Below are 21,217 nucleotides of genomic sequence, written 5' to 3'. Positions count from 1 at the left end.
TATAGATCTTCAGACACAGTGCTAGATTGTCTTACCGTAAAGTCTTTTAGTAGACCTTCTTTGGAGGGACATAATTCAGATTGTTTTTTACAGTGAAAAATCTCTTGAAGACATTAGTTAGACGTACAATATTGAATTTTTCTTGGAAGCACAATATTTTCTTTGTTTTTGTAAAACCATTGAAGCCTTGTTTAAGTCTTGACACAACTTGCTTAAGAACATTCTCGAGAGCACTCTAAAAGATTTAAAGACACTGTTTTTGGCTCACTTGAAGACTTGGATGAAAAATATCAACTGTGTTTAAAGACCTATTTGCGTAGAAACATTGAATTGTTGAGCTGTCTTGAAGCATATTTTGAACACTTATTGCAGCAGGCTCATAAAGCATTCTTGAAGGCATCGTTTGGACAGAACCTTAGAGTAACATTGTGTAGACATCTTGAAACAATACTAGAAGCAACTAGAAGCAGACTTGGGTTGGTAGTTACTTTGGAACATTTTCATGATGAAAAATTGAAGAATTACCTTTGGAACTTGTGAATATTTGCTTTGAAGACTAATCTTGGTATACCTGATTTGAATATTGTTTGAGATCAATCCATCAGACATTTTTTTGAAGATATTTTGATGTAGTATATCTTGAAGTGGATTTTTAGATTCCTTGGGGAGATTCTTGAGCATACCCTAGAGAGTCATCTAGCATCGCATTGAAGACACCTTGAGGGATTCTTGAAGACATTTGGAAGACTTGTAGAAGTTTTGTTTCGGTAACATGAAGAGCAATGGTGACACCTTCATCTGAAGAACAAGGTTGCCATTGATGACGTGATGTGGAGACTAAGTGAAGGCATTGTTGAAGATTGATAGGGCTTGGTGAAGAATACAATGGGAGACATGAAGTACAACTAAAAACATCTTGATGAAGTAAATAAAGGGTTAGAGCCCAAGAGGTTGGAGCCTCGAAAATACAAGGTTGGTGCCTTGAAAAGTTGAATTCGGTGCTTATCACATTACAAGTTGGAGCATGGGGAATTGAAGATCGATTTCTTCATCTAGGGTTGGAGCCCTACATATATTATACTTGATTTAATGTAAAGAATAAATTAATAAAATAATTTATTCTTATTGTTCATTCTGTATTCTAAATATAAGTGATCTAAATAATAAAAGTAATAATTGAAAATAAACGCTGATTCACCCCCCCTCTCAATATTTCCAATAGTGAAAACTACTTAAATATAAATGAAGGGAAGAAAAATGTTTTTTGTAAATGATGGAATAATTATAGAACTCTTATTGCATTGATTAACAAAGAGGGAGATGAGATACAATATGGAGTGATAAAGCCTCCACTTGTTGTCTCAGGAGAAGATAGGTGCTCCATTGCCTTGGTGGAGGAAATGTTGGAGATATATCTATCTATCTATCTATCTATATATATATATATTTCAATTGATCTCAAAAACTATGCTAGCATTTTACTCGAGCGTACTTGATGACTCAATAAAACTTGACAAGTAGACAAAAACTCAAAATACAATAATTTTTTGTGTAGAAAAAATATTAATGATGTTTTAAATATGTAAGATCTATTAAGTTCTAGTTCGTCCATAAATTCATGCCATGACATTGTGATAATATCAAGTTAATAACAAGTGTTTGAACTTTGAAGGCTAAATTTTGAAGGTTGATACATAATTCTTAACCTTAATAAAAAATATTAAATCCTGAAGATTGATATGTACATCATATGACATAAGTGGCTAATTGTGGATCTTATGTTGGACTTGTTACCCACCACCTGTGGATGACCCCATAGGATAAATTTTCTCCTAGATTTGTCTTTAGCTGATAGCCAACAACCCCTTGATGACCATGTAATAGTTTTGATGTGCTACTTTCCTCTTCCACCTGAGCCAATTTTTGTGTACCCTCGCTCATCTACCATGATCGTATGTTTGAAGGTGGGTTATCCAATCTTAATGGTATGATTTTTAGTTATGTAATCAGGTTCTTATTCGTGTTTCTCTTAGGCACACTTGTGTATGGATTATTGGGTGACTTGAAAGGAGAAAGGTTTTTTACTGTAGTTTTGTTCCCTTACCTTAACTACAGGGTTAATCTTCAACCCTAGTCCCATGGCATCTCCCCTATTGGCTTACAACTTTAGGATGGGAAGTAATTGAGAAACCCCAATTTTGGTAACAGAGTCCTATTTTTGTGTTCCACATTTTTCACTCCCATTCACACATTAGATGCCCAATTTCATCATCTTCCCTCTCTGGGTCCACATGACCATAGGGTCTGTAATGATCTAGTATGCCCCTCCCCTTGTTCACATGTTTGGGTCAGGCCTATAGATATGCCCTGGAGGTTGTTGCAGCTAAAAAAAGAAAGATAAAAGCATAATATGGCCACATACAATAGGAAACATACCACAACAAGAAAGATGGCAAGGAAAATAAAATTTAGCACATGGGAAAAAGGAAACATGAACTCTACCCCCTAGCATTATGGCCATCACCCTAGTTCCTAGTGCCCTTATGCATGCCCTATACATTAATAAAAACCCATGTATGTCCCAACCTCTGGTGGGTGATTAAATGCCCCACCTTAAGGGGGTAGTCACTGTTATATCATACACATCATGCTTTCATCCCCTAGCGCCCCGAGCAGTAAAATGAAGAAAAAATAATAAAAAATAAAACAAAAATGAAGAAGGGTGGAAAATCAAAGGTGGGGGTAAATCATGTACCACGATTTCTCTTTCCTACATTCATACACCCAAATATGTGTAAATCCCTAATCATTACTACCCTTAAGCCCATGTCATTCGGCCTTGAGAGCCCTGTGTCCCGATCCACCTCATTATCATTCACATGACACCTACCACTTGAAGAATGTACCTTGGACATGTCTTTCCCTTTAGGGGCTGAGAAAACCTAATAATGTTGTTTATTAACCACTCCCACCTACGAAGTTAAAATTATTCAATGCTCAAAGCCCCAAATCTAGAAAGAAAGTCCACTATGAAGTCCATGTTACCCACCACCTGTGTATTATATATATGAGAAAAATTTTATCCTAGATGGTCCTCAGTCGGCTACCAGTAGCCCCTTGCAACAACCAGATAGTTTGATGTTCCATTATATTTGCTACTTGCACCATCCATGTGGTCCCTCATTCACTTGTTATGATTGTATGTTTGAAGGTGGTACTCCTGACCCTGAAGGTATGGCTTTTCATTGGTCTAGTTGAGTAATTTTCATTACTTGTCATGGGAACTTTTAGGCATGGATTGGTGGGCAGATTGAACAGAAAGAGTGGGCTAGGTTTGTACTCTTGTGTCCACTGCCTGATTTCTTGGTTAGACTTGTATCCTAGTCTCGTGGGATCTCCTTTAATGGCCATTAGATTTAGGGTTTGCACTACACAGGAAATCCCAATTTTGATTGTCTGGTCCCACTTCCCAAAAGCATATACATTATTCCCTTGCACTCATTTAGACCCCATTCATCTCTTTTATTATCTAGGTGCACATGTGTCCACTGGTTCCACATAGGGTTAGCCTTCCTCTCCCTCATCCACACATTGGGTCAAGCTTGGAATGTGTTATTACTCAAAACATATCCTTAGAAGTTTTGGAAGAAGGGAAGGCTTCGAGGTAACCACAAACCAATTTGTAAGCATAGGCTCTATCCAACCTATGGCTCAGAGAGGGCTCTCTCTATATAATTTAGCTATGTTTACTTAGATATTAGGCTAATTCTAGAGTTCAGGAGGTGTTACAGGGAAAAGTGTCTATATAGAACTGCTCTATCCCACTAAGGTGTGACAGCTGCCTTAGAAACAAATAGAGAAAAAATGCTTTTGTTTTTCCTTTATGAATTATAGATAGAGAGGAACAAAAAGACCAACCTCTGTCTTGCACTAATCTCCTGATTTGATCCCTCTCTTCTTTGACAGTCTTCAGCTACCTGCTCCCTTGCACGCCCAACTTCACAAAGTACCTGTAAGACCACAAAAGCATAGCACTATACAAAGACATGGATCTATAATCATAAACAATCTAGGATTAGATGTAAATTGACCATACAAATGTGGTGACACAAAATCATGGAGGAAAACTTGAATAGCTTTTATTGATAAACAAGAAAAGAGCGAAGAGGAGTTACAACCAGTTGTTCTGACCCAGCATCAACCTCCCAGCAAAGAAGCCCCTATTCACCTCAAACAAATCTTAGATCACCCAACAATCTAATGTTTGTGTCAAGAAACCAACAGCAATTCCTTACAATATGCAAAATTCCAGCCCCTGGATCTCTGGGATGAGGGATCCATATATAGATATCTGTAAGGGGGATGAGTCAGCTTGTGATTTGATTAGTGTCCTCCCTCTGATAGTTCTTGCTTCCGCTTGGAGATTGATGGTCTCTTATTCATCCTTGGTCGAATTCAGTGAGGCAAGTGTCACAGAAGAAGATTTTGGAAGCTTCTATTGCCTCTCAACCTCGCGGAATGACACTGCCATTTGTCATTTCTCGCACATCACACCCCACAGAAGGGATTTTTGAAATGCAACGCACCCACACAGTGTATTTAGGTGAGATGCAATGTACTTAGCCAATGGAGCAGCTGAAATGATCCTGTTTTGACCAATTCTAAGCAGTTTTTCATGGAGAACTTCTGGGAGAAGCTGTAATCTGTTGACCTTGTTCCTTTAGGGGTTAGAACAACACTTTTAGGGACTTAGGAGCCCTTGGTTTATGGACATTTCATGCTTGGGGTTGTAGGGCCCAAAAATGTCTATAACAGTTGCCCCCTAAAGCATGAGGTCGTTAATCTTTTGATGTCGGGTGAAATGCTTTATTATGAGGATCCGAATTTCTTTCAATGCTGGGAGGAGACCTGTAATAAGATAAAATACAATACATTATCTTCATAATATTTTCATTATCTAGCTGAGGCGGGCATTCCCATGCTCAGCTTTATAAATTCATTCTCATGTACATAGGACAGACAATCGTCTGAGTGTAGACTGATGATTCTGATAGAGCCATCATCCTTTTGATTGGATGATTATCTGTGCAGCAATGATGTACATTTGATGTCTTTATTTTCCATGAATATATATCGCAGCCCGGATGGATGAAACTAGATCTGGTGTCTTCAATCTCATTCGATCTTCACTCGGAGTACAAGTCGATCCATGTGAGAAATGTTCTAAAGTCGAACATGGAAAGACATCGCTTGGTTACCAGTCAATGATGTAAACTGTTAACAAGCACGAGAGGAATCACCGATAATGATAATGACCCTAAAGGTACTGCAGTACAATTCATGTGGTGTGAATAAAGGACTTAGCGTTGAACACCACGCAAAATCTTTCGGTCCAAGGCCATTGATGTAAACCTGTCTCCAGAAGTGAGATACTTGCCATTGAGGCATGCAAGCTTCAAAGTACTGAATGGGGTGTTCCTAGATCAACTTCTTGGATAATGAGCTGATTTCGACAAGAAGTGATCCATCACAGGAGGGCCTTAATGAATCCCACATCAATGACTCGGAACGGAGAAAATGATTTTAATGGAGGTGAAAACGATCTGGTGATATAAGGTTCAGGGTGGCGGTCATGAAAGAATGGAGTATAAATGTATGGTAGTGGGTGAGACACAGGTGAATTCTCTGAATGACTTCTCTTGAACATATCGGCGACACTGATGTGATGGATTGGTAGCATTAACTCCAAATGTGGATGGTATGATGGGACCATGGTGATGTGACCGGTGAATGAAACAACCCAACCCGACTCGGACACGGAGTGGAAGTGTCATGTTCAAGAGCGACTTGCTACCAACAAAGTTTCTTCAAGTTTCCTTCCCAATTTTCCCCAGTCATTACTGACCAATACCTCTTTATTTTTGTCAAGCTTGAGGAGGATAACATATGCTTGTTCTATAATTTTCCCTTTGGGCAAACCCATCGCTATGTTTTAACGAGCCTAGCGATAGTGAAACTCGTTCTCGTCCATAGACAAGTTTTTCGCTATTACACTTTTAACGAGTTTAACGACAAAGATAACTTGGTCCTTTTCAATTTTAGAGAGTCTGAAAAGGAATGTAAAGGTAATTCCAAATTTCCTTTTTCGTCATCTAATCCCTTAAGTCCGAAAAAGTATAAAACAATACAGAAGGGATGGATTTTCGATACTTTTAACGAGCCGAACAAAACAAGCACTCGATATTTTTGTGTAATAATCCCTCAGGTCCAAAAAGATTAAAATCTAGAGGAGGGATAGCACTTCCTGTCCCTTTAACGAGCTGGAGAGGCCAATGGCTCGGCAATCTTTTCATATTTTACGAGCCAGTTGAAAGGAGCTTAAAGGAGACTCGTCTTTTGAGGAACGAGTGATAAAATGGGTAGCAGCTGATTCCAGGTAAGGTTTGGAATTTTCCAATCACGGCAGCGTCACAAGGATGGCTAGTGAGATCACTCTTCGCAGCTGTTCCTCAAAATGGGTAAACAATCAAATGGGGGTGAATGATCGGCCAATGAAAAAGTGGAGGTGACGGTGCAAACATGACCAAGGTTTTAATGGCTGAAGTACTACATTCACGATGGTTATTTACCGGGGGAATAGTTCATTTTTTAACGAGCTTAAACGCAGGGGGAAACATTTGCTCATGGCTTATGTTTATATTTTAACGAGCTTGAACTATGTGCTAAAACTTTTCGATTGAATGGTCCCTTTTTTATTTTACCATAAATAGCCTTGTTCTTTCAAAGATTGTACTGTATTTTCAAATGCTTCATCAAACTAGTCAGAAATGAACAATATATGTTTGAAAACGAGTTAGAACACTAATATTTTACTTTGAACTACGTAAAAAGTAATGAAAAAGTGTTTTTACCTCTCATTTTACCATTTCATTTGAACTTTGGTTTGTTGGAGCTTTGGAGCTGCTTTCCCCCTTTGATTTTCATCAGCTGATTTCAAGAGATTCTGTGGACAATTCTCGGCGCTATCTGGATCAGGTAGGAGCTAAACCTGAGCTCCTTCATTTCATGGTTTCCATTTTTCATTCTGAGCTTGATTCCTAGTTTTTCTGAGCCTTTGAGGTTTGAAAAACTCGTTCTTCTTTCAGCGCACCCTCTGTGTATCGAAAGGTGCATTGAATGTTGGCCTGTCTAAAGGCTATCTAACATGCAACGCACCCAGAGCACTACTGTATGTGCGATGGGCGCAGAGAAGGAATTCTGTGCACAATTTTTGATGGAAATTTTGCCTGTTTCTTACCAAAATCAGGGTCTAACTCTTCTCTTGTTTATTTTTCAGAGATCTTTGGAGTAATATGACCATTACATGGCGATAATGTGAGCATGAAGAAGAGGACATGCTTACCCTACATGATCCGGTTACAGTAAACGCACTGCGGAACTGTGGCTTGCTGAAGTTTTTCTGCATTTCTAGCATGAGACAACAGATCAACTTACTGTAGTATCTGCTCGATGCTTGGGATCCTACCAACCAGGTTTTCCAGAGTAGGGGAAAATCTATCCCCTTGAATGTAGTAGACATCTATTTCTTGATTGGCTTGTCGAGGCAGGGTGCCCCCATCTCTTTATCAGGTTCGGCCCGAGGAGGCGACTCTGTGAGAGATTATGTTCGCCGGTACTACAGAGAAGGATCTCAGCCAAGTAAAGACGGCAATATCATCATCTGTGATGTCACTGACAGGTCCCTCATGACTATTTTGTTTACTTTTGGTAGGATGGCCGGTGTTGTGGCTCTTCATGTAGCCAACCGGTCTTATATGCAGTATGCCTTGGAATGCCTCCAACCGAAGGTGTTCAACTGGTGCGACGTAGTACTTCTTGTGATGAAAGAACAGTTGACCAAGATAAAGAGCACGAGGTTGAAGAACTTTGGGTATGGTTCTATTTTAACCGCCTTTGCGTTGGAGAAGATACCACTGATGCAGCCGCAGTATATTGCACTCGGTTTACCTTCACCTACTGAACCACGTATGCAGAGATGGGTTGACCATATGTCTAGGCATGTTGGTCAGTCTCAGATTTCATTTTCTAATACCTTCTTCAGGTGGTTTTATCGTCAAGATATGGTTTATTCCGAGTATCCATATGCTGGCACGGACTTCCGGGGTGATCCAGATCTAGTACTGCCAGATGGCGAACAGTGGGTCGCCATTGGTAAAATCTTTGACCATATTCCTGTTTATTGTTTTTCATTTATAATGTCCTTGTGCTTTATTCTATCAAGACTTTAATCAAACTCATGTGTACATGCAGATGTTGGTCATGTTCATCTAGTAGCTCGCCTGAGAGTACGAGCTACCGCCCTAGCAGGAGAGGCTGTTAGAAGGGCTATCCTTCGCGACCTCGATGTGGCCGAGACTCTCACAGCATTACAGGAGCAGGTTGAGGGCCTCACTCTTGGTACTCTAGATGTGAGGACTGACGAGCTACCTTTGAGGTTACAACGACATACTACTGGTGTGCCAAGACGATGGACTCGTCTCTTACGCATGATCGCACAGGCTGTGACTTGCTATCATGAGCATCATTAGACTAGGGTGCCCCCTAGAATTTTGAGTTTTTGGTCACTTGACCGATTTTGTCTTGGTTATAGAACATTATGTGTAAACCATAAACAATTATATATATTTTTTATTTTCGGAGTTTTATTTTGGTTAAGTTACATGATCCAAATGCAAACATTGATGGTATGTTTCTTTTTATAAATGTTGTAAATGTCTATCTAACACATAATTTGCTAATGAGTCAGTTAATGTGTTTAAGTTTCTAGAAATGTGTTGATATTGAATAAAATCAAATTGTCTTTCCAAAATCTTAACCCTTAGGAACATGCGATAAATAGCTGGGTTTCGGACGGAATAGATACCAGTGAGTTGTAGTATTACGAATTGTGAGTCTAGCTTGACAATTAGTCGGCGTATACCATGTGTGGTGGCATCAGAGAGAAGTTCTATCAATGCGCTATATTCAGCGATGTTATTTTTTGATCGACCTCTGAAACTTACTAACTCGCCGCTTGGATAAAAAATAGCCCAGGCTGCGAAAGATAGGTTCCGTGAACTACGACTCGCTCCGTCGGCATATCCAACACATAACTCCAATAGGTTTGACATCTGCAACAAATTATAAAAAGTGGATTACTTGACCAAAATAAACACTTTAGCGAAAACAAAAACATAACAAAAGCATACAGGTTACTATTACGCATAGTAACGCTTGAGGTACAACCCGTTACAAGGTTGCGCCAGTGGAATTCCATCATAATCCATTAACTCGTAGGCTCCTTTTGCTAACACCCGTTTAACAATATAGGGTCCCATCCATAAAGACTTAAATTTACCTGCTCCCAATTTATCGGATTCTTGGTCGTAAAGCAAGACTAAGTCACCTTCTGAGAAGACACGGGGTATGACATTTTTGTCGAACTGTGCCTTGACTCATTTCTTATGGGCTTCATTAGCCAAAGAGGCATTACGATGGGTTTCATCCAATTGGATTAATTCCAAGAAACGAGCTTCTTCTTCTGAAGTTCCGGGGAGGAGATTAATTGCGAGTTTGAGAGATGAGATTTCGCACTGGATTGGTAAGACTGCTTCCAGGCCATATACCAGTTGGAAAGGTGTAAACCCGGTTGCATTCCTTACTGATGTTCGGTAAGCCCACAAAGCTGAGTACAAGATTAGGTGTCATCTTCTCTTATGAACTCCAATCATCCTTTGTAGCATGCGTTTTAGGACCTTGTTGATTGCTTCAACTTGTCCGTTGGCTTGCGGATAATATCGAGTAGAGCTGTCGTGAGACAACCCTAGTTTAGCAGCTAATTCGACCATCATGTGATTGCGAAAATGCGATCCATGATCTATGACTATAGCCTGTGGTACGCTAAATCTGGCAACTACATGATTGAAAAAGAAGATGGCAGTTGTTTCACCATTATTATCTAATGTAGGCATCACCTCGGCCCATTTGGTAAAATAGTCAACTGCGACTATGATATACCCATGCCCCCCGGTCGAGGTGGGGTTACATGTCATGAAATCAATGCCCCATTTGGCGAATGGCCCAACTGCAACTATTGGCTGCAGAGGTGCAGGTGGTCTTCTGGTTTTGCTATCAAAAATTTGACAAGCATGGCAACTTCTGACTGCGGTTATGCAATCTTTGAACATTGTTGGCCAGAAGTATCCTGCTCGTAAGATTTTTTGCTCTGTAGCATATCTGGATTGATGCCTCCCACACGCGCCTGAATGACAATCATTCAAGACTTTTTCGGCCTCCTCATGGGTGAGGCACCTTCTCAGAACTGTATCGATACCACGACGGTAAAGTGTATCACTGACGATCATGTAGTCTTTTGCTTGGTATCGAATACGTTTTTGTTTGGAGTGGGAGGTGTTTGAGATAAATGATTATATCCCCATACCACTCATTTCTTGAAGATATCAGAAACAAACTTTCGTCCATGATTGTTTCTTCGGATGTTTCATCGTTGGACGACGATGGGAGATCGCAAAATAATTCTGCGAAAACTAGAGCTTTCTTTGATTTGGATTTTACAAATTCCAGATCAAACTCTTGCAGGATTGCTATCCATTTTGAATATTTTCCCCCCAACAACTGTCGCGACAATATATAAGTCATGGGGTTGCAATCTGACAGGATGGTAGTTTTCCGAAAGAGGACATAGTGTCGAAATCTCTGTATCGCTTGAACAACTGCGAGTGCTAGCTTTTCAACGTAAGAATATTTTCTTTCTGTATCATTTAAGTTCTTACTTAAATAATATATAGGATGTTCGATTCCATTGACTTCTTGAACTAAAACCATTGTGATGGTCGTATCTGCTGCAGCCAGATACAGGTTAAAATCTTTTTGATAATCAGGAGTGTATATTAATGATGCTTTCATCAGGGATTCTTTTAAAGCATCAAAGGAAGCTTGCGCAACCTGATCCCAGACAAAGGGTACTTCCTTTTTCATAAGACGTGTATAACCTTTAGCAAGTTCGGCGTAATTTGGAATGAACCTCCTCAGAAAGTTCGCTTTCCCTTGGAGTTTCTGAATCTGAAGCAAATTCGAAGGTGGAGGAAAATTTATGATTGCCTGTACCTTACATGGGTCGAGACGAATCCCGTCCTTTGAGACTACAAAGCCAAGTAAACGACTAGAACTGACACAAAATACACATTTGTGTGGATTGAGTCGTACCTTGTAGTGTTGGCAACGTAGAAATATCGCTCTTAAATGTTGCGGGTGATCAGTCCGCTTTCGCAAATGAGTCGGAAGGTCGTCAGGTATGGTTGAACGATGTTTTTGATGTCATGGAAGGCATAATTCATTGCCCTCTGAAACATCGCCCCTGTGTTCTTTAAACCAAAGGGTAATTTTCGATATGTGAATTCGCCCCACGGACAAATAAATGCAGTCTTTCACTGGTCCTGTGGGCGGATATTTATTTGATTATACCCAGAGAATCCATCCATGAATGAAAAGATTTCGCATCCGGTGCATTCATCAATTATCTCGTCGATGAAGGGTGTAGGTTAGTTGTCTTTTGGACAAGCTTGATTTACATCCCTATAATCGACGCACACTCTAATTGTTCCTTGTTTTTTCATAACAGGGAAAATATTTGATACCCAATTGGTTAGAGGAACCGGGTAAATGAAACCAGCATGGAGAAGTTTTTCAACTTTTTCCTTAATGGCAGCGGCTTTCTTGGGGTGCACCTACCGTAGCCGTTGTCGTACTGGTTTGACATCTGGATACATCTTAATTTCGTGTTCAACGATACTCGAGTCAATGCCTGGCATTTCACTGTATGACCAAGCAAAGACATCTCTGAATTCGCGAAAAAGAGCGTTATATATTTCCAGTTCTGAAGGAGAACAACATTTGCCAACATAAATATTCTCTACAACATCTATTTTGGTCGAGATATTTATGGCGATAGTCTCTTCAATGTTGGACAAGTTTCGCTCGGAATCCACCGTGTTTACAATATTTGATAGAAAATCAAAAACTGAAGGATGATAAAGGTCATCTTGAGTATCTTCTCCACAATCCGGAAGAAGGGAATGATGGTGGGAATCATTCCATGGTGCCCCTTCAATTACCATTGATTGGACAATTCCTTCGTCGGTGACATGCACTCGCGACCAAGGATCTGAAGGGGTACCATATTCTTTAGACCTATCTATCCAAACACTTGATGAGCGTTGATCTGGGTTTGCCATCCAGGCTAGGAACATTGGTTGCTACAATATTTCCGTTGGGCTTGGGGGAAAAACCATTGCATGATCCATGTCGATATCGTTTTCTAAGATATTTTTAGAAGATATCATATTGCAGGTTCCTACCGACGCTACTTCCGCCAGGTTGATTGGAGGTGGAAGGGCGAAAGTTCCCATTAGTATAGGATCTTTTAGTAGGCCTACTCCGATATTTTGAAGTGAATGGGGGCTTCCATGGATCATGGGAATGCTTCCTATAACTTGAGAACCATTGGGGAGGAAGTTTTGTTGATCGATGATTGTAATCCCTCCTCGAAAGGGAAATGCAATCTTCCTAAAATAGGTCGACACAACAGCCGCCATAGCATATATCCATGGTCTTCCTAGTAGGATGTTGTAATCAAGATTTCCATCGATTACTTCAACATCTATTTCTATCGTTTTCCCTCCTAGTTGAACTTTCAAGTTACTTAGAATACCATATGGGGTATATGTCCTTCCGTCGAATGCTTTTAATGTCGTCGAAGATCGCGACAAGGTTGGAGATCCTAAAGTTTTCCAGCAACTCATCGACATAATGCATGTAGATGCTCCCTCATCAATAATTTTTCGATGAACAGTTTTGTTGAGGGCTTTCACTTGAACAAGGAAAGCTAGTTGAGCTGGTAATTGAGGATCGTATCTTTTATGGTCGAAGGATACAAGATTGGAATCCTTTGGGTCTATCCCACCAATGGCTAATAATAAAGCCTGCCTTTGGGATGGGCAATTCTGTAGTACTTCAAGAGTCGACATAGCGGATGGCGATTGGGCCAAATCTTCCACTATATTATAATGTTGTGCCATTCTAGTGCCGGGATTAAACGTCGACTTGTGTACTACTCCCTTTGGTGGTTTTATTGTCAATTCAGGAATGATGGGCGATGCAACTTCTGTCAAAGTTGTTGTCGAACTACTAGGTTGATCTTTATCCTTGTTGTTCAACAGCTGTGGATTCCCATAATCTTTGTTCCTTGTCGATATCAAAGCATCATTTTGCTGTTTTGAAACCGACAACATTAGCACTTGAGACGGGGAAGCATTTCCACTTTCAACCAGATTTGTTCCTAGATTTGGAAACGGATCAGTTAACACTACGGAGGTTTTTGAATTCTTGAAGAATTTCTTAAGCTTAGCTCTGTGTGGATAATTTGCGGTCCAATGATCTTCATCGCATATAAAGCATGGATTTTTTGGTTTCCTATCTCCAGGAGGGTTTGAAGAAGATTTTTTAGGTGATGATTCCTCTTGTTTCTTCTTCTTCCCTTTGCCTTTCTTCTTGCTTCCTGGTTGCTTGGTTTCTTTGCCGTTATCTGTCGATACGACATTTACTTCCGAGGCAAGAAGTTCATCTTTTGCATTTTGATCTGAAATCTTACGGGCCTTTTTGGATGTAGCCTTTGTCAATTTCGTGTTTGTTGTGCCAATCATGCCATCGCCGGCATGAGAGTCATTGTTTGATTTAGGAGGAGGAGGAATTGAGAATTCCAGTCTAGGGGCGTCAGGTATCTTATCGTAGAGCGTGCCAGACTGAGTGTAAATCAAGTCCAAATATTACGCACAAGCGATAACTTGCTCTTCTATTACGACCCCCCCCCCCCCCCCTTTGCCACATCTTCCATGATGGAAGGTAGTAATGACTTGATAAACCATTCAGCTAAGAGCTGATCGGGAACATACGTTTTTACCATTCTACGACAACGTCGCCACTCATGTATATGATCAGATATGTGAGTGGCCGTTGTCTGTTTGAAGTTGGTAAGAAGTTATGTTCTCATTTCGTACCTTATTGGTAACTGAAAATGGGTTAAAAAGGTTGTGGCTAAGGTACTGAAGTTGTCGAACGAAGCTCTAGGCAATTCGATGTACCATTTTGCCACTGGACCCGTTAATGTCCTCTGAAAGAGGCGAAGTCTTATCGAATCATCGTTTAGGGTGTTTGATGAACACCATAGATGAAAGGTCATCACATGATTCGATGGATCTTCACCCGGATTTCCATTAAATTTAGGAATATCTGATGGAAGTTTATGCGGAATCGCTGGCCACCAAGGGGCATAAGAGATTGGATCGTTTGTTAACCGATTTAAATCAGGTAACTCTAAAGTTGCCACAAAGGGTAACTACTGATTCAGGTTAGGCGAAGCATACCCAGGATAAGATGGGATTTCCTGAGCAGTTGGTCTTTGCATACCAGCATAATGCATTTGATGCTGGTAACTTTGGTAAGGTTGGTGGGCATGACCATTGTAAAATGGTTGATTTTGACCGTTTTGAATATACGGCTGTCCACTATTTGCAAATATTTGTTGCTCAGAACATTGGTATACTTGTTGGAATTGCGGTTGTTGGTATTGCACTAGCCATGGTTGTGAAGCCATGTGTTGTTGCTCGATACTAATAGTTTGACCAAGATGAGGGGTAATTGTACCCATCTGAACCCGTGTCATTCCACCAGTCAGCGATTGTGGTTGAGTCACAGGGTCAAGGGGCTGTTGCATTACAAACTGAGAAACCTGAGGTTGGCATACAACAGGTAGCGCTTGAACTTGCGACACTGTCACAATAGCTGGCGTAGTTGGTATATTTGACATAGGTAAGCATTGTTGCATTGAATATACAACTCTTGGCTGTTGAGGTAGTATTGGTACCCAACCGCTTGAGGTAATTCTAGTATAACCCGAATGTTGTTGTGAACTCTCGTATGGATATCCTCCTGGAGGGGATAATGAAAGGGTATACTGCCCCCCATACGGTGGTAATCCAGAACTCAAGGGAATGGTTTGCCCTTAGGGGCCGGACTGCCCAAATTGACCTCCAAATGGATCAATTTGTTGAGACTCAACATAAGAGTTTCCGGATATTATTCTGGATGAACAAACAGGAACAGGCCATACTGTCGAAATGGCCCCTGAGTGGGCTCCTTCTAGCGGTTGAGAGCTAGTCGGGAAAGATGGTAGACCGGCGAACATTGTTGGAGTGATAGCAGGGAGTTCTGCCATCGCTGTGTCAGACGACACAGTCCTAGATGTTGATGGTTGTTCAGACATTTCTAGTCTATCCAAAAGATTACCTAGCGATTCTACAGGAGCTTCCGCTGGTGGTAGACTAACTTCTGATGAAGAAGGATATAGAGTGATCCCGACTCCAAATTGTGATGGAGTACTCGTTGGAGGATCTTCCACAATCTCTTCTATCACAATCAGACCAGGTGGAAGGGGAAGACCATCAGGTCCGTAGAATATTTCCGGTGCCGAAGAAGGTATGGAATCGGCAGCGAAAGATGTTTGAAGAGCAAGACTCTCTGAACCGGTTGAAAATGGAACTGGTTCGGTAACACAAGTGTTTACTCTCAGACTAGGATCAGTATCACTGTCCTTCTGTGGCTGCTGAACTTCTTCTGTAGAGGCAGGGGTTCCAGAAATGTTTGGAGTAACCGAAGTCTCTGATGTTGTTGGAACACTTGTTCTAACTTTAACCGGAGATTTGGAACCGGTTAAATGAGTTCGCTTTGTCCGTACTAGCTTCGATTCCGGAGACAAAGACGGCTGACTCGTAAGCCTCCGCGAACGATGGGGTTTCAATTGACTTTCTTCCACGATTGTATATTACTCGATCAACTAAAATAAAGGGGATGTATGTTTCCGAATTAAATGAATTTTAGACGCTTTGACACAACTTGTATTTTCAATTTTTAAGAGTCGAGAAAAAACAAAAGATGACTCTAGTCTCCTTCGATTTTTAATGAGCCTGAAGTGATAAGTGCTCAGATGGACCTTTTCCGTTAAGGAGTCTGAAAAGGAATGAAAGGGACTGCTCTGGAAATCTAGGTAGAGGGATTACCAAACCAATCGCAAAACTGCAAAATACTTTTTACGGTACGGCAGTCAATCTTCCCGAATGTTGTGTTCAGTGCATTGCGATCGATAGGGCAGCAAACACATCTTCCTATGGATAAAGGATTAAGCCTATTGGGGTCTCCCAAAATATACTCGACGGTACGTGGGAGCACAAGTCTGTACTGGCACTTATCATCTCAAAGTGGAGGAATCACCCAACCATCAGTGAGGACAACAGTTACCAGGCTTTACGACGTCAGAATACATCTCTAGCCTAGACTTCTAAATGTTGTGCGTTAAGTTCCAAAGCATTGTTAGATTCATTGAATTTATTTTAAGTTGATCTTGTTTATGAAGTTTACCTTTCAGGTTCACCACGAGATGTAGATGTAATTCCTAAAATGCAATCTAAGATGATAAACAAACTTTTTATCTTCTTTGTGCAATGAAAATCCTAGCTACTAGGGAAAAGAAAGACATAATCTTTTCACAAAGAGCAAAGAGCACACTCTAAATGCACTTTCCTAAATCAAGCCAATCAGACTGTCTATATGCAAATGCACATGCATGTATTTGTTTTTGACTTTCTTAGTATATGAATGCTAAAAAGAAAGTTGATGTACAAATCTGAATTTCTTTTCAGGCGACAAATACCAACAAGTTTCTTTTCGAAATAAAAAATGGAGACGATCACAACACCTTACGATTTTGAAACGAACACTTGTTCTTGACACTAGAAAATTACAAATTCAGACCAAAAGCAATAGTAACAGGATAATCGACCATCAACAGCAATGAAACTCTTTCCTACGATTGAAATCGACACTTGTGACAGTTTCAAATCAAAGGGCGACAGTACGATTATGCTACTTTTGCAAAGGGGAACTGTAAATGACTCAAAAAACACACAAAAACATCTGTAGTTATTTTGTACAAAGGAGGCAGAATAACAGCAAGGAAAAGGGGTTTCAAACAGACATATATTGATAACAGGCAGCAAAATTCAGGAATAGAACTGGAAAGAATGAATCACAGAAGCCACAACTGCACAGAGCTAGTCTGATCAGCGCACCTGTAACACAGAGAATCTGAAATGCAGCGCAGCTTGTCCACTCGGGAAGTGCGTTGAAATTCAGAATCTCTGAACAGTACCTGCGCTGGGCCAAAAACGAGACTCTGTTCAGGTTCCGGGTCACAGTTTGCAGTTCAGTTCTTGGGTTTTGGCCGAGCAAAAAGCAATCAGTAATGCAACAATCAGGGGTAGATCTAAGCAGGATCTAAGAGCTATCACAAGGGCAATCAGATAGTTTGTGAATCAGTTTTTTAAATCATAAATAGATCCAGTAGATGGATTGAAGTAGCAGTTATCTACTTTACATTTGCTATGGAAAATTTAGTTCGAATGCTACCTGTAAGTTTATGAAATAGACAACAAAGAATGATAAACAAACAAACTAATTATCTCCCTAGTGGAATCGCCATTTTGTTACAGGGAAAAGTGTCTATATAGAACTACTCTATCCCACTAAGGTGTGACAGCTGCCTTAGAAACAAACACAGAAAAAATACTTTCGTTTTCCCTTTATGAATTATAGATAGAGAGGAACAGAAAGACCAACCTCTATCTTGCGCTAATCTCCTGATTTGATCCCTCTCTTCTTTGATAGTCTTCAGCTACCTGCTCCCTTGCACGCCCAACTTCACAAAGTACCTGTAAGATCACAAAAGCATAGCACTATACAAAGACATGGATCTATAATCATAAACAATCTAGGATCAGATGTAAATTGACCATACAAATGTGGTGACACAAAAGCATGGAGGAAAACTTGAATAGCTTTTATTGATAAACAAGAAAAGAGCCAAGAGGAGTTACAACCAATTGTTATGACCCAACATCAACCTCCCAGCAAAGAAGCCCCTCTTCACCTCAAACAAAGCTTAGATCACCCAACAATCTGATGTTTGTCTCAAGAAACCAACAACAATTCCTTACAATATGCAAAATTCCAGCCCCTGGATCTTTGGGGTGAGGGATCCATATATAGATATCTGTAAGGGGGATGAGTTAGCTTGTGATTTGATTAGTGTCCTCCCTCTGATAGTTCTTGCTTCCACTTGGAGATTGATGGTCTCTTACTCATCCTTGGTCGAATTCAATGAGGCAAGTGTCACAGGAGAAGATTCTGGAAGCTTCTATTGCCTCTCCACCTCGCGGAATGACACTGCCATTTGTCATTTCTCGCCCATCGCACCCCACAAAAGGGATTTTTGAAATGCAGAACACCCACACAGTGTATTTAGGTGAGATGCAATGCACTTAGCCAGTGGAGTAGCTGAAATGATCTTGTTTTGACCAATTTTGAGCAGTTTTTCATGGATAACTTCTGGGAGAAGCTGTAATCTGTTGACCTTGTTCCTTTAGGGGTTAGAACAACACTTTTAGGGACTTAGGAGCCCTTGGATTATGGACATTTCATGCTTGGGGTTGTAGGGCCCAAAAATGTCTATGACAGGAGGGTTTTCATTTGTATGAATATTTGGTGGTGGAATCCTTAAAACAGGCTGATAGGTTGATGCCTTTAGGCCACTGGGCAATGGAGTCAAAGAAGGGGTAGCAAAGATGGAGTTAAATCACTAAAGTGAATGTTCAAGGGGAAAGATAGCAGAGTGAAGTACAAATCCTTGGACTAAATGGTGAAATGAGTCTTGTTACACAAAAATATCGTCACCATGATTATTTGCAGTCAGTATGGGTCTATCATCACTTGTACTGTCCTCCTAAGCAAGTCTCAGACCTCAACTCTTCAAATCAAGCTTTGGAAATGAGAGAAAGACATTAAAAATCAATGTAACTCTGGTTCCACACTTTCTCTCATGGTCACCTGCGGTCTCACACCTTCTGTGTACAAAAACTGCGGACCTCCCCACTCTGTCCCTAACGGTGTAGGTGCGGACCCCTGTGAAAGTCAAAAGGCACAAGTTTTATCTTAAAAAACTCACTTTGGGTTAATTCTAGAGGTTTCTAGAAGGAATTTTGACGTAGATTGTTCGCTTTGAGGTGGTTCATGCATCCCAAAAGAGAAGGAGCTAATCCCTTGATGAGAGGAGCTATCCCTTTGAAGGAGGGCTTTATCCCTTTGAAGGAGGACCTCGTAACCTCCCTCCATTGCACTATAAATACAAGCATTGGGCTGGTTGCTGAGGAGGTTAGAAGCTGAACATTTTTTAGGGTAAATGCTGGTGAAATCAAGACTTCCTAGTTGAGCTTAAGAGGAGAGATCACACATATTTTTGGCTTCATTAGGGAGTGAGTGAAACTTGTCAAAGTAGAGGAGACTTCTTGCTGGACCTTGGGAGAAGCTTGCACACTGTCAAGGCAAAAGTTGTAAAGTTCTTCTTCTTTTGAATTAATACAATCAAACTCATTTTTCTCAACAAGTATCTTATGTTATTTCTTCCATGGACTCCTTGACTTTCATGTTAAATATGTTTTATGCAATTGGCTTTTCAAGTGCTATTTAATTTGTTTGCCTTGTTTGTGTTTGCAGATTCGCGAAAAGGAGATCATTTGGATCGAAGGAGCGAAAGCATCCACAAGCTTGCGTTGGACCTAAGGTAGGCCCTAAAAACACTTGTTTGCTATTGTTTATCAAAGCATATTTATAGAAAGATAGTGTCTGGTTGGTTTGCTTGTCATTAGGTCTTCTTTAGATTCTAGGAAGGTCTATCTTGTCCGCAAGATCGACTTATTCCATGTGACAAGTCTTAACGGGGGTGAGATGGCAATCAAGAATCCTCAGACCGAGGCTAAGATGGGAGAAAATCAGTGAATCATGAGTAAAGGACACTTAAGAATCCTTTACTATATACCAGAGGAGAAACTACAGAAGCTAAGGAGAAATTAAGAATTCCCTAGCTAAGATAGTTTAAGAGAAAATATTAAGAATGTATAACAGTAAGACAGAGTGCAGTGAAGAAAATTCTGAAATAATATTAAATTTAAACATTCAGACTTCTAAAACATTTAATATTATGAAACAACTTTAAGGGAGATAAAACAACATAAGAAAATTACTCATTTGTAATCCACTTTACACATGAATCCCTTGAAATATCTGATCTTTATTCATCAATCCAGCATGTTGGCCCAGTCAGTGATACAAAAGCTTTTATAATCTTTGAACAAAATTTTATTCAAAGTATAAGAATCCACCCTCATACTTCAATTTGTGAAGTATTTATACAAAATGTTTGTGCAAAATATCCCAAACTAACTTGGGAATTAATCTAGGAAATTAAAAATATATTCACGTAGGAAGATAGCGAAAATTATTGAACTGTTTTACTGTTGTCCCTTTTATTGTGGTTTTGCTCGCTGTTTTAGTTAAGTTGGAGCCCTTTAAGCTGGAAGATATTTGTAATATTTCTATGGTAGAATTTTCTTTACTTTCATCTTTCAACTGATTCTCTTTGACCCTGCTGCTCTACTTTTACCTACTTTAACTGGTTGCCTTCATTTCCCGTGCAGTAACCTTCTGATGTAAATTTATTACAGTAAATCTGTCATTTTTCCCCACCATTCCGCATGAGGTAGTTTTACATTCATCATCCTTCTATAGATTTAATCTACCTCTATGTACCTATTGTTGTTGTAGATTCTACCGTTACTGGCAATGTTCTGGTAGGTGGAGATGTCGGTGCCAACGATGCTGCCAGTATGGAAGGAATTGCTATAGATATTGTGGGGATGACAGTTCTAGAAGTTGTGTCCATGTCACTTTGCTTTGACTGAATTAAAGTGTCCAAATCCCTCTCTGTCTCCTTTAGTTAATCATCTAGCTTTAGGACCAAGTCCATGAGCTCTTCATGTCCTTGTTGTGCTTCTAGGGCTTCCTTTATCTGTGGGTGATGCAAATGGGGTATCTTTAGCTGCTTCTTGAGTGTAGCAATGTCATCATTTTTCTTTATAATCAGTTGCTCTGTAGCATTTACATCTTTTGGATCATGTCCCAATTCAATCACTAAGTCCTTTAAGAACTTGATTCT

The 21,217-nt window shown here is 40.1% G+C and overlaps 1 protein-coding gene across 1 annotated transcript in view; it reads left to right on the top strand.

Annotated features, from left to right (window-relative positions):
• LOC149160089 (uncharacterized) overlaps positions 1–20,963 on the top strand; it is a 52,926-nt gene extending 31,963 nt beyond the window's left edge. The window contains exon 2 of the mRNA XM_089434508.1: positions 20,827–20,963. Within this exon, the coding sequence (XP_089290634.1) occupies positions 20,827–20,963 (137 nt within the window). The remainder of the gene's footprint in view (positions 1–20,826) is intronic.
• The last annotated feature ends 254 nt before the right edge of the window (positions 20,964–21,217 follow it).

The sequence above is a fragment of the Pinus tabuliformis genome, chromosome 5_2 (genome assembly GCF_031772625.1).
Source record: "Pinus tabuliformis cultivar Carrire ecotype Pingquan chromosome 5_2, CPIR1, whole genome shotgun sequence".
NCBI lineage: Eukaryota > Viridiplantae > Streptophyta > Pinopsida > Pinales > Pinaceae > Pinus > Pinus tabuliformis.
The sequence above is the reverse complement of the archived record's forward strand: the minus strand, read 5'-3'. Positions and strand labels throughout refer to the sequence as shown.